Source organism: Phaethon aethereus (assembly GCF_964289735.1).
Source record: "Phaethon aethereus genome assembly, chromosome: 2".
Lineage (NCBI taxonomy): Eukaryota > Metazoa > Chordata > Aves > Phaethontiformes > Phaethontidae > Phaethon > Phaethon aethereus.
This window is the reverse complement of record NC_138582.1, coordinates 86,026,263-86,041,283: the sequence shown is the minus strand read 5'-3', so window position 1 is coordinate 86,041,283 and position 15,021 is coordinate 86,026,263. Positions and strand designations below refer to the sequence as shown.

General features: G+C 37.4%; 1 protein-coding gene across 2 annotated transcripts in view; it reads left to right on the top strand.

Moving 5' to 3' along the window:
* CDH18 (cadherin 18) overlaps positions 1-15,021 on the top strand; it is a gene marked incomplete at both ends in the record, with an annotated part of 181,198 nt that overhangs the window by 134,119 nt on the left and 32,058 nt on the right. For both annotated transcript variants that reach the window (XM_081996613.1, XM_081996612.1), the window contains one exon: positions 7,599-7,735. In XM_081996613.1, coding sequence (XP_081852739.1) covers positions 7,599-7,735 — 137 coding nt within the window. The remainder of the gene's footprint in view (positions 1-7,598; positions 7,736-15,021) is intronic.

Here is a 15,021-nt window from a genome sequence, read left to right as displayed (position 1 = left end):
GTATTCCTCCAGTAACCTTTCTGCAAGATTGTCAGTAAATCAAAATAAAAAAAGAACACCCTGTTTTGAATGGGTGGAGACAGAAGGGAGTTTTTCTCCAAGTTCTTCTCAGATTCTCTGTCTGTCTTCACAGGGAGGAACGATTTCAGAACATTTCTTTATAGTGTTGAGGTGAGAGATCTGTTGCTGATTTTTTCCCTGAGGTCTCACATTACTTTTGATTCTTGTCAAGCTATGTGTCCCAGACCTCCCACTAACAGCAATGTCCATGTCTCTCTGCAGGAACTGGTAAGCTGTTCTGGCAGCTGTTCTGACTAGGAAGCATCCAGTTTGGGATGGTGGTCAAAATCTCACAGCAACCGGAACCACCTCCATCCCTCAGTTAGAGCTGTGAGAGAAAAAACTGACAGATCATCTGTATATGGTGACTCTGAGAGCCTGTTTTTTTCATGCCAGGTCATCATCTTTATGTTTCCATAATTTCCACTGACTTCAGAATGCCTGCAGTATTTAAAATTCTTTTGTGGTTTTAGGAGTTGCCCTTCATATCTGAACATCTCTGTAGTGTAGTCTTTTGATACAGCCATTCAACTTCAATAAATAGGCATAAATCTATCGATTTTATTAGGCTTAGTCTTTAATACAAGGAGGAAAAAACCATAATATGTAAGTAGGATACTATTATTTAGCTGGTAAACCTTTTAGGAACAAACTGATTCTCATGTAACACTGACCGCACTTTATTTCTTAGCAGCACTGGAATCTGAATGTTAATCTCTCTGAATACAAAGCAACTTCAGTATAACAGTTCTGCCATAAACACATCCACTTGAAATGCATTTGGACAGTTGTAATCCTCTGAAGAGATTCATAAAGTCAGGAGAAGAAGACAAACCTTTATCTTGCTTTGACTTCTGAATTATGCCTCTGAGGGTGCGGGCTGTTCCTAGCCTACGTTTACTGGCAGAATTGGCAAGAGAAGATGATCAGTGGTTAACACATGCAGTCAGAAATAGTCAGCTAGAAAAGATGGGTGTACAGAAACATCTCATTTCCTTCAATTGAACAGCATTCCCATTTTCCAGTGTCCAAGGTGAGCAGTGTGCCAGCAATGCATAGGGGATGGGAATAGAATGGGAGCGGGAAGCCAACTTCTGCGTGGAATGCAAACCAGTGGTGGCTGCCTCTCAGGGGCTTTGCTGGGAGGCAGCGGTACGCCGCTTGCAACTGCCCCGCGCCTCCCGGGATCCACCTCATCCGCCGGGACACGGAGAGGGCAGGCTGCCACTTCTGCTGCGCTGAGGCTTGGCCCTGAGAGGTGCGCCAGGAGTCCTGTGTGGGAGACAAGAAGTTGCTGCTGATCAGCTGGTGGATGTCGGTTGGCAGCCAGCCCCAGAGCTGACTCCGTGGGAAGAGTGTATCAAACTGAATTCCTGCAAGTGCTCTGAAAGGAACAGTATTTTTTTCAAAGTTAGGCTAATACCTGTCTGGGGAAAAAAAAAAAAAAAGCAAAGGAATGGTAAACCAGAGAGATTACCTTCCCCAGGCTCTCTTCAAATGTATTTCGTTTTCACAACTGGAAAGCACAGTTGAAGGCTGTAGTTCTCGGTAGTAGTCTTCTGCTGAGGAGCTCTGAGACGTCTAATCTCTCCTTAATCTACCACACACACTGCAGGGAGCAAACTGGTTACCTGCTGTTTTGGCATCTGACTTCTGACTCACACTTCACAATTTCTTTTTTTCTCCTGGAGAAGTTTGTTTGAACTATGGGGAAATAGATTGGCCCTGGAAGAGAGGTAGTGTAGTGCAAGACAGTCATGGCAACAGAGTATCTCCTCACCACCTCATTTGGCTTCAAGGGAATGCTGCTGGTTCCCAGGCTCATGAGGAGTGCTGCTGTCAGGAGGAAGAGAAAATATAAAAGGCATACATCAGACTTACGTCCCACCACGGGCCATTTCTTTTTGCTCTCCAGCTGGCCAAACACAGAGAGTTGCAGCTGATCGGTTCTCTCACTGTTCATCCTCGTATACCTCCCTCCCTCAGCCTGTGCAATTGTTGCTTACACTTCTTCTGAGGTATTTTTTAAAAGAAAAAAAAAATATCTATACGTTGAGTCTGAGCATCTCTTTCTGAGAAAAGTTTATTTGCTTAAATTTTTAACTAAGCAGGTTTCCTTATAATGGCATTTGATTTCTAAGTGATAATTCTTCAGATGGTGTAATTGGTTTGGCTGAGGATCTATCCTCTTCCCATGACTTTAAGTGTTTCTTCGTAACCAGTTTCACTTGTTATTGGGGAACTGGCTATTTACCTGTGTATAAAAAGGCCCAAAGAAGTACTGTGACCTGTGAATCCACATCTGCCTGAAATGCAGCTTTGGAAGTCCGTTAGCAATAGCAGGTTTGTAGCCAGGGTGGAAATTTGTAACAGAGTTCTTTGCAGTTGGTAAATAGAGTAATAAATAAAAATAGCATAATGAAAGGTTAAGCTAAAGCATGATTAAAGAAAAAAAAAAGACAAGTTAAAACCTCAAAACTATTTAAAAACTCACACTCAAGGCTCTTCCTTAGAACACAATAGCTAGAGAGAGACATACTGGGATAATAATAGCCTGTGCCACTTGTCTGTCAAGTGACAAACTAATGTTAATACTATCTTAAGACTGAATAATTTAGGGAGAGATATTCTGAAAATGTTCATGTGTTTTAGCTCCAGAAGCCCTCCTAAAATGTTTGGAAATCATTACTGTTTCTGAACTCCTTTAACACCTTTTAAAACTTTCTCCATTTTTAAGCATTCTTTGTATTATTAGAGCCTGACTACTTTAATACCGCAAACTGATTTATATGTCTACAGTGCCCTTCTGCCTAAGGCCCATCTTGCATATATATTCATTTCCTCATTCATGCAAATGCTTTTAGTTTTCAATAAAAATGGTGGGAATATCCGTTGTCGCTGAACCCCTGCTTCACTACAAGACAGGAAGTGAGAAATGAAGTCACAGGAGCCAGGGGCTTGCTGTGGTCAAAAGCAGGAATAAGGGCATGGATGGAAGCTGGGAATACCCTTCTGTTGAGTGACTCTGCCTAAAAAAAAAGTAGCACATGTTACATTTCCCAGTGCTAGCAGGACTGAGTTTTGATATTTAACTTCCTTCAGATTCTCTTTAGATAGTGCGACTAATAGGTCTTCTATATTCATGATCCTTTTTAATGTGATTTCTTTAAGGTTGGTTTGGTGTGGATGTAAACAGTTTGTGGAGAGCTGTTTACCTAGGCATGTCTTGTTACTAAGTCTCTTTATTAATATGTGCCATGCAACTCAGCTGTGATGATTTAATGGCTAAAAGTATGCTAATTCACACAGCATTGTCATGTGTAAATGACTGTAAACAAATATCTGCAATGAGTATTATAAATTCATTTTTAAATGAACGCATTCTAAGTAAGAGGAAACAGTTAACTGAATTAAGGTGAAAATTCACTTTTGAAGTAACCCCTTGAAATTCAGAACTTTCACTATAGCGTTTTGTGGACTAGAAAAATCATTGAAAAGCAGCTCAGTAGAGGTGGAGGGGAAGCATATGGATATCTTTGTTGCCACTATTATCTAGCTGAAAGTAAATTTTTTATGAGAGGAAATAAATTCAGACAAAAACGAGTGGCTCTAACAAGGGAGTTTCTTGTACAAAATATTTTTAGAGCACTCGGGAGCAATGCTTTAGACTAGCATTCCTAGTTCTTTTACTGTGTGGGAATATCTTCTAACTTGTTTTACTGAGATATTCATGAAGGTTGGTAACCGCAGCAGTACAAATGGCTGCGTTAGATATGATGCACAAAGCAGTTTTAAGGAAGAATCTGGAATAATGAAGGAGAACTGAACGTTATAATAATAGGAAAGCTTAAGAAAAGACCACTCATTTTTTCATGATCAAGAAAAATTCTGTCAAACTGTGAATGTTTAAATACGTCTGTAACTGTATGCGTATGCAAAAGTTAGCACGTGAAGGGCAAGTGCTACTGTGGATGAATTAGAAACATTTTTCATTTTTCTAGCATCACTGGAGGTAAAAGTGTTAGTACAATAAATTACCTCAGGATCACTTTATTTCCATTAATGACACAGAAAATACAATTGAAGTTATTCATCCAATAGTGAGTTCTTTAAACTGAGAGCTTTGAGCTTCTATAGAATACATTTAAATAACTGATTTAGAAAAAGGTGTTCATATTAAAAAAAAATAAGAACAGCTTTTACTATATGCCTATGAAAATGAAAGTAGTCAATTCATAAAAGAATCAAACTTCAGTTTTTCTACACAGGCTTCATATTTGGCACAGATATTTGTTGGTTTTGGTTCTGTACTCACAGAGGGAGAGGTAATATTATGTCACACACACACAAAAGCAGCTGAGTATTCTTACTGCTTTAAGTTTTTTTTCTCACTTAAGCTGTGTTTGAAATGCTGTCTATTTGTAAACTACTGTCTACAAATACTAAATAAACTTATCTTTATGGTTATGTGCTTAGCACCATACTGACTCACAAATATTGAATAAACCTATTTTTATGGTTATGTGGTTAGCACGATACTGACTCACAGACTAATCACTGTGCCTGATGTTGGTAATAAGTTACCAATGTCCACAGTAATAAATTTTTGCAGGGATAAGACTCTTTTATTAAAAATTGTTTTTGATTTTCAGTATATTCCATAAGAAAAGGTCAGTGAAGCGTATTTTTTTTCAGCAACTAATTCTTGTCATTATCAGGAGACCCCTAGAGTCAAAAAAAACAAGGCTGTAGTAGGAGAGAAGGAATTAAATTTTATCATGGTATACCTGATTGTAAGCGTTACCAGTAAAGGGTCCTGCTAAGGTCTCCAAGAAAATTGAGGGACAATTATGCTTCTTGTACTTCCGCTGTCAGCATCCTAGTTCATCATGTAAAAGATGCCTGTGTATATGAGCACTGTCTGTTGCCCAACACAACCAAACATTCATTATTTCTGCCTTAATTGTAGTATAGTCAGGATGTTCCAACTATTTGTCATAGCTCAGGTTTCCTATGCTGCTAAGCATAAGGTATAGGGCATGGGGGCATTTCTCCACCTGAAGCTTGTGTCTTCTGTATAAAGTTCAAATCTTAACTCCATGGCAAGCATGGCAGCTTTATGGACTTTTGGAGGTTGATACCACTCTGTCTCCAAAGTTTTTGTAATTGGGAAAGGTAAGGCTAGCTGTGCACATAGGAGATACAACTTCTCCACTGATACTGGCACAATCTTTCAAAACATTTCCATGACAAACACTTGGAGAACCCAAAAATCTGTGCGTTGCAGGACACTGGAAAAATCAGTTGTTCTGAAACTGAAAAGCAAATCCTGATTCCCAGATAAAGAGGTGTGGCTAGGACCAATGCTGCCACATAAAATAATGCCAACAGGATAGTTGTGTGGTCCTTTTTTGTTTGTTTTGTAATGGATCCTCAGAGGATTCCAATATTCCTCAAAAGCAACGTAAATTTTCTCAAAAGCTGTAACATTCAGCATGTCATGATCAGTGACTGATGAATGTTGGTCAAGAGTTTTCTTTTAATTCATCTCCTGAGTTTACTGAACATACCAACTTTCATAATTGTGTCTGGAATGCTTACTGTGATTCAGCAATTAGAAATTCGGCTTTTTTTTTTTTTTTTTTTGTTCTTTTTCTGGCAACATCACTTGTTTTGATTTTTTCACCTAATCTGGGACACACTGATTAAACAATGTCCTCTGAAAAAATATTTCCCAACTTAAATTCTTAAAAGTGGTTGCCCCATCCCCTATATAACCAGTCCACTTTCAATATGGAGACAGTTTGAGCCTGTTACCTGTTTGAAGCCACTTCAGCTGCCATCTTGCACATCCAAAGTGTCTTTATTGAGTACTTGGGGGTATTTTAGAATGAGATATTCTCAGGTGTTGGTAGTTAATGAACCTCACATAGGTTCTGGCTGTAACTCAGATGAGAGACAGCAAGTTAAATCTTACTCCTGAGAAACCTAAAATGGGTGGGAACTGAGGTCTGCTGTGTCTCCAGCAGTTCCCGTGGTCATATGGGAGCTGTTTCAGTCTTCACAATGTTGGAAGGAAAGACACAGAGAACCCAAGAAAGAAAGATTTTCTAGCCTAGTTTTAACAGCTTTGATTTCCAGTGCCTGACCTACAGTTCTTTAATTGCTGAAAATACTGAAAGCATGTAAAGAAAATCTTGAGTGCCACAAGCCAAAACAGCGTATTGTAAGGCAGATGTAGAATAATTTTTCCAGGTGGGAGAGGTGGCTTCAGATTCTCTCCAAGAAGGAAGATCTAACCTAAGTCATCAAGTCCTAGCTGGCTTTTCCACTCAGTGTCCTATCCTTTGACCAGTTAAGGTGACTCACTCAAATTGCTACCTCCTCCTCTAGTGCTTTATTTCCTTTGCTTTTTCACGTGTCTTGTCTTACTTTAAAATATCATTCAATAAAATGTTTCTTTGCTTGTTTGTTTTTCCTTTCCACAAATAGTCTAAATAAGTACATTGTGAGAGAAATAAAACTGAAATTATTTTTAATTTTTTTGAGCTTGGCAGCCTTTATGTGCACCACTCTTTTTATTAGCTGGCAATTACGCTTTTGGTGATGTAGAAATAAGAGCAATCGGATGGGACAATAAATCATTTTGACCTATATATAGCTTCCATATATTAAAACCTTCACAGAATGAAAGCAGGGCTGACAAATTATCAGGAAAAACAATTATGGTATATAAAAGACTTAGAATCTTTTTCCTTATTTTTTTCATCAAGTCTGAAGTTAGTGAAGAAGGCTTAGTAGGGGTCTGTAATTGCTTCATTTGTTAAAAGCTGTTGTAAATGATTCTGGCTTTCAGAAGAAATGTCTTGTCAGTCTCGTATTTTGTGAACACAAAACCTCCCTGTGTTTCCATTACCGACTACAAGGCTTTTACTTCTGCTGCCAGGCAAAGTGCCTAGAAGGCAAGGGATTTAAGCAGGGCTGCTTAGTTCTGCTCCTAGGCTAGTGCCAACTGCAGCTCTGGGAATCCGCCATTTCTTCTACTAGTCTCTGTAATGGTTATGTTCAAAACAGCTTGTGTCATCGTGTCATCAACTTCATGTCAAAGAGACCTGCTTCAAAACAGGTGCAAGGACTGAGCACACTGGTTTGCAGTGTCAAGGAAATAAGCGGAAGAATAACATCTCAATATCTTTCTTTTTTCTTTCCTGCCTTTCCATTTTGTGATTTTTGAGTCAAAATATGTGTTTAACTTACCTTTGACAGGATTGTATACTGCTGTGTAAAGTATCACTTGTTAGCAATCTTTATGACTCACAGTGGAAACCTTTTTATGTATCAAAAGAAACGTAACATTACGAAAGAAATGAAATACGGTCTTACTTTGGGTGACTCCACAGTATAGAACTTTTCATAGCATGTTTTTAAAAATTTCTATGATTTTAAAAGCTTGAAAGTAATATTCTTATGTAGCTTTCTGTGACTTCGGTTGATACGTACTACAGTGAATATATATTTATTGTTTTATTTCTTCATAGATATTTCATTGATCATAACACAGAAGAAGATAGGTATTTCACCATTGATGCTAGTGCTGGGACCATTAAGACTGCTAAGATCTTCGACAGAGAAGAGACACCTTGGTACAACATTACAGTGGCTGCTTCTGAGATAGGTAAATAATATATTGGGCACAGTGTTAAAAAAAATTAGACTGGAAGATAATAATTCTCATATTTTAAGAAATACTATCTTGAGATGTCACATTCTTTTTAATACCATGGTTTTTTTAGGCAATTTGGATAAAGGAGAATTTTCTCTGTATGTGTAAGTTCCCTAATTCCACAGCACAAATAAACAAAACCTGACACGCCTATGTGATTCCACCTATGTAACTTTAAAATGTTTTTCTGTATGTGATAGAAGGCTGCCAGTTTACCCAGGAACAGTTCTAGGCATTCAGCGTCCTAAAATGAAAGCTTGTCCCATTTGTGTTTCATATTTCATATATCTTAGAGGCTAACACCATGTAGTACTGTCTGAGAAATTCATCCTTCCTTCTTGTATCTGCTATTAACATATTTTAGCTAATTGCATGTTGAATATGCCGATATTAATTTATATCTGACAGGTGCCTAGTAGTTGCTGATTATCAGGGTACACCTCTGGCCTTTTAATAGGCCATTGCCAAATAAAAACACAATAAATACTTGCCTGTGCATATGAAAGGCCTCAAAATATGATGAATTTCCATTGGCTCAGATAAGCACCGCAACAGTCAAGAAATGTCTGACTGAGTAGTCCCAGATAAATATTTTTACATGAGGCAAGGATAGTTTAAATAATATTTCAGTTAACCTTTTTAATACAGGGTCTTTGACACAGTCAAGTTTTAGACTTAAAAAAAAAAGCAAGAAACCAAATGAAAAAAAATCCCAGCCTGGATCAGTGGATCCAGTCCTGCTCAGTACTCTTTGTGATATGGTCTTTCAGTGGCAGTGATTTTGATCAAAACTGTATAAACTGCTTTTATGTACATTCCTCTCCTTTTTGTTTTTGCCTTTTTTTTTTGGTTTATTCTATCATTGTCGGATGACACAATAGCAATTTTACCTGTAAGAAGTGCCACTGATGTTATTGAGCCCCCTCTGCTTTCATCTGTTTCATCTCCAGGTTAAAATGGAATCTCTTCTGCTACTACATCACTAGCATGCACTATAGAGTTAATAACACATATATATTTTACAAGGACAACAAATTGTTTCTTGCTATTGTACCTGCTTTTGCAACTAAATTGACATTTTGAAGTAAGTAAATTGCTACTGTAAATACTAAAATCTGGATTTTTATGGTTAACTCTATAAAAAAAGGTAGCAACTGACACCTCAGTGTGCTTGACAGTGTCTTTGTTTATAATGTGTTATTTCAGTGCAGCATGAAATAAAATATAACTTAGGCCTAATCATAAGCAGGTGCATAGTAATTGTTAGTTTGAATTAAGATTCAAAAGCCACATTGGGACATACTTAAAAAAGGAGCAGTCATTAGTCTTTTAAGAAACCATCTAAATGCAACTATTTAGCAGAAATAAATCTCAATAGCATTAAACTTACATGTAACTTTCTACACATTATTTATTTCACATAATCAAATGAATAGTAGTGCGTGTACCGCTGCTGAGAGAATGGTATAGAGAATGGAGAAAGATTATGTTTATAACTAAAAGAGAACGGGATGAACAATGAGGATGAAATGCCATTTTTTTAAAGACAGCCTGCTTAGAATTCTCCATTCCAGGTGCAACTCGTTACATGAAAACAGAGATTTTTCTTTTTCTCTTGCATTGCCTTTCTTACTATTAAAGTTGTGGTTGAAAAGATAAGTAAATCTATAATGTCAGTTTGAAAAACAATTCACTTATGAAAAAAAGGGAAAGACAGAAGAAGAGATGGATGGCAGACAAACTGACAGGCAGCCTAAATGACAGGCAGCCTTTCCTTGGGTCCACTTCTTTGGCCATTTTCTTACCTATAGGAATTTGAAAATTACAAAACTGCTGCACTCTTCCAAATCCATTTTGAAATCAGTAATCCGATCTACAGTGGAAGAAGTAGCTTATGTTGTGCATACAGCATCAAGGCCAGAACTCTTTAAGTGCTATCTATCCTGTATCTACAGCCTTTTATGTATTCACTGCACAAGGTATTGCAGAACTAAGACTGAAGCTGAAAAATAGGTGGAAGGCTATGACCAAAATGTAACTCGGCTATGAGAGTGAGAGTCTCCAAGTTTGTCTGACATGGTAGAAGGCATTTGTAGCTTCTGACACCATTTGCTTAGCGAGGAACATCGCAGAATCTGCAAGGCCAAGAAAGGTTGTACTGCTTCAAGAACAAGAGGTGCTCTGCTGAAATAATCTTGTGATTATAGTTAGTTTCTTGACATGTTTTGCTTTCTTGACTTCACACTACCCTTCGCTGACAGTATTCCATTTCTATTGACCATTCTTTGGGCGGCTTTTTGTAGCTGTGCTTATTTTATGCAAAATCATATTTTGAATCAATATGATCAATCAGAATCAATATAATATTTCTACCTTCAAATGTATGATATCCTCATATTTCAGCCTTATTGTTTCTGACCCTTTCATAAGAGGTTTCCTTTCACTTTTAGTCTCAGTGTGTGAAACGCAGTCTGCATTGATCAAATGTCCCCCCTGAAATCAGTGGAAGTTCTACCACTTTTCTCCGTGGGAGTAATGTTAATGTAATGTAATGATCAGTGATTTTTCTGTTTACACAGACACTGCCTAAAGCACACCAGAGTTCATTGCCACGAGAATGGGACAATCTGGTTTTGATTTAACATGCTCTGTTCTTTAACAGCAGCATACAGTGAGGAAGAGTGTGTCCTCCAGCTGGGGCACACCACTGAAGCCGTTGCTTTGATTGCTTTAATATTAGTACTTCCTGAAAACTCCTTGTGGTAGTAAGGAATAAGAAAGATGATAAAATAATACTACATTTTATATTGAAGGATCTACAGACTATGTTTTGGGCAGGGGGAAGGACTACAAATTGATGTTAATGGGATTTTAAAATACGGTTTCACGTAGAATTACTCATATTTCATTAGCTTGTTAGAATTCTTTGGAAAAGTTTATGAAAGAGTATTTGAAAGAGGAAGGAGATAGAATTCGATTGGCTCTATTAAAGGTTTTTGACCAAGACTTTGACAAGAATAATGGAAATAGGAAAATATAGAGCAAGGGTACAAAGTTTTATAACAGAGGAAAGACTGATGTAGAAGAAAGAAGTCATAGTGAGTGGTTATTCTTTTGGGAGTGGGAAAAGTTAAGGCTGAGCTATTTTAAGGACTGGTGTACGATCTGTCAATTAGAATTGTTTGTAATGATAGAACACAATGATAGGAGGTGATTCAGATGATACCCAAATAACCTCCCTAGCTGCTAAGGATTAAGGGAGATTGAGAGAAATTCATGTAAGAACAAGATACATTGAAGTGTGGGATAGACGAATGAGTGGTGAAGTGGATTGAAAATTTTCTGAAATGGCAGTCTCAAAGGGTTGTGATCAGCAGCCCAAAGTGCAGCTGGAGGCCAGTCACTAGTAGAGTACCTCTGGGGGCTGATACTGGGTGCAATAATGTTTAATCCCTTAATTAATGACTTGACTGATGGGACAGAGCACACTGTCAGTTTGCAAATGACACAAAACTGGAGTAATGGCTGATAACACGAGAGCATCGTGCTGCCTTCCAGAGGGATCTCAACAGGCTGGAGAAATGTATGAACAGGAAGTATATGAAGTTCCATAATAGTAAATGCAGAGTCCAGCCCCTGGAAAGGAATAATCCCATGCACCAGTACACGTGCAGGGCCAACTAGCTGCAGAGCAGTTTTTCAAAAAAGGACGTGGGGGTGCTGGGGGATGCAAGTTGAACATGAATCAGCAATATGCCCTTGCGGCAAAGGCAGCCAACTGCATCCCACACTGTGTTGCCAGCAGGTTGAGTGGCATGACCTTTCCCCTCTACACAGCACCGGTGAGGCCACAGTGGAATTCTGCATCCAGATGTGCGCTCCCCAATACAAGAGAGACATGGAGCAACTGGAGTAAGTCCAGTGAAGGGCATGAAATCATTAAGAACTGGAGTATCTGTCATATGAGGAAAGGCTGAAGGAGCTGGGACTGTTCAGCCTGGAGATGGAAGCTCAGAAGGAGCTTATCAATGTGCTTAAATACCTGATAGGGGGAGTAAAGAAAATGAGTAAATATGAGAAAAGATGACAAAAGACTCATCTGAGTGGTATCCAGTGAAATGACAGGAGGCAATGTGCACAGATTTAAATACTGAAAATTCGACTTAAACATAAGAAGAAAAATGTTTTTACTGTGGAATTGGTCAAAAATTGGGACAGGTCTCCTAGAGAGGTTGTGGAGTCTCCGTTCTTGGAGATATTCAAAACCCAACCTGGACATGGCTCAGAGCGATGTACACTAGTTGACCCAGCTTTGAGCAGGGGAGTTGGACTTGCATCTCTATGGAGGTGCCTTCCAACCTCGACCATTCTGTGATTTTGTGATATTTGGAACTGTGTGTTGAATGTGGATAAGAAAAAGGACAACCATTTCTCACAAATAGTGATGTATTCTCAAAGAAAATAGGTGACTGTAAAAATAATTGTGGGTGCTTCAGTTAAGGTTTGTCTCTAGCATATAGTAGTGCTGGTAACAAAAGCAAAAGCAAGAATAACAGCAAAGCCCTAAATCACAGCCCCTGCAAGAGAAAGTTGGCACTAAAATATAAATGGATGGACTTCTGGCTGTTCCAAAGCCAATTTCAGTTAGAAAAATAAACATATACTTTGAAGTTTTCAAAGCAGTGCTGCAAATAGGAGTAATAATAATATCCTTGAAGTCTTTGTGCTCAATAAGAAGGAATAAAAGCTGCAGGGAGAAATAAACACTGATGACTGAAGGAATCAGAGAATGTCTTGATTTGAGAATCAAAGTGAGAATTATAGCCTTCACTCGAAATTTCTACTTAGAAATATAACAAGGAAGACTGTGTCAGGAAAATCCTTTTACATATTAATTCTAACAACTGAACTGAGTGTGTTCAATATCTGCTCAATAGACACAGAGCAAACTAGCTTCTAGATAATGGCTTTCAGATGATGTTAACATCAAGATGGGACTCAAAGTACTGGACATTTAGATGGGTAATAAGAATAACTGTAGTTGTAATAAGAAACGTGTTTTTTTGAATGCAAAGTAAGTGCTTGTATTTTGTGGCACATACAAAAGTTGGTATTTCAGAGATTTAGGGGATACATTTTACTGGGAATTTTTCACATATTTCTCTTATGCAGCTGGTAATTACCAGTGTGTAAAATAGATTTCTGGGTTTACTAGATCACTGACCTTTTTGCAATGAAGTTGTGGTGTTCCTGAGTGTTTCCAAAATGCTCTGCAATGGCTGAGAATGGAAAAACAGATCAAATGGAAAAACAGATCATTTCCCACTATTTACCTAAAGGACCAACTTGAATGCAGTGAATGCACCAACTTATCTTTGAAGGGTCTGTAAAGAGCTTCTAAGCTCTAAAGCTGTGGAGAGGCTGTGGAGAACAAGAGAACTGAAATAATAGGGTATCTGCCAGGTTCTGTCAGATCCCCCAGACATAAAGAAATGATAGCAAGAGAAGGTAAAAACTGACCACATGAAAGGATACTGCACATTCAGAGCTTTGATACCACAGTGTGTTAGAAGTAAAAAAAACTAAAGAGACATCATTATGCAATCAATTTTACAGACAAAACAAAAATCTCCAAGGATATCAGAGTCAGATATTGGAAAAAAATCAAAGTTATTTGTCTTTTTTTATATGTCTTCTGTATTTGCTCCTCCATGCACATTCCTTACACTAGCTTCAGGGAATAAGATACCAAGGTGCTGAGTTAGAGCAATACCTCATTGGCAAGATATGCAATACCCTGCGATGTGGTGTGGAAAAGATCCCAGGAAAATACAGTCATTACAAAAACTACACCAAGAAATAACTTTTAGAGATATTTTCATAGAGGGCAAATAAACCCTATTCTGAATTAAAATATGTGAAAAGGTACAACAGCTTACAAAAATAACAGTTTGGAACAATTAACTTGCAAGAAGTAGGGTACAAACATTAAAGCGCATTATCTAATTATAACATAAACAGTTTTTTCAGCAATAAGTTTTGGTAGAAACAGAAGCAATAACAGAAAGATACAGTTATACAAATCAAAGCAAAACAGGATGCACAGAGATAAAAAATAATTTGCAGCAGTGACATATAAAATCCATTGAGATTTTGAATAAATATTGAAAGTCCTATAATTACATTTTATAAACAGATGAAGTATATAATTAGAGTAAGGTTCAGTTATATCTTTTCTTTAGATGCACCAGGGATATTGCCACCTCATATTGCCATCAGTGAACAGCAAGTTATGAGAAGAATTTGCCAGTTCTTTTTCATGTCTTATGGTTGCGTTGCAGCAGAAAAGACATTCCTGAGGTTTTGGTAGGAAATTAAAATATGCTACTTCTGATAGCACTACATGACACTGTCACATGGAGAATGAGAAATGAAGATAGAGTGGAGATGTAAAGTAAACAGAATAAACCCGTTAATACTATTAAGATGCACACTGATTTAATTTTACAAAAAGTAAAATCAAAAGACAAAAATACACAGTTCATTTCTGTTTATTTTGAAATACATGAAAACAAAATACGCATTGCCTGAAGTCTATGGAGTAGACATATGGTATATAGTATTGAAAGAATTAGAAAAACACAAGAATTGATGACATTTTAATTTCTCATTTTAAACTTTTTCCCATAATCAAGAATAACTTTAATGACTTGTGTCAAATAATTAATTTTTAGAAAAAGAAACCCTTTTCAAGACCTAAAAGAAAGTAATAAAAACAGAACAAAGTGCTGTTACAGTGTTACAATCTCGTAACCCTCTGTATCTGGTGGGCAGCAGGATGATTGTTTGTTTAATAGCAGTGAGTTTGTTGCTAGCTTTGTGTCTTAGTTTTTCCTTGAAGTGAATTTTTTCTTACACTAAATATAAAATCTCCTTATAGTGATTTTCAGTCTATAATTTTTTCAATTAAACTAATGATTTTTAAACAATACAAAGTACACTTAAATAATTAAATTCACTCCATTTTTTAACATCAGTATAGGGAAATTTTGTTTTATGTATTGTTCTGCTACATTTATGACTATCTGTATATGTACATTACAGAACCAGACATAAAAGTGTTACCTTAAGCCCTGCCCCCACCAAGGAAAAAGATCACATTCATTCTTAATCTTTGACCTCACTTGCATTCTGCCTGCTGTTGGACACTTTTAAGATTCAGCTGGACAGGGTGCTGG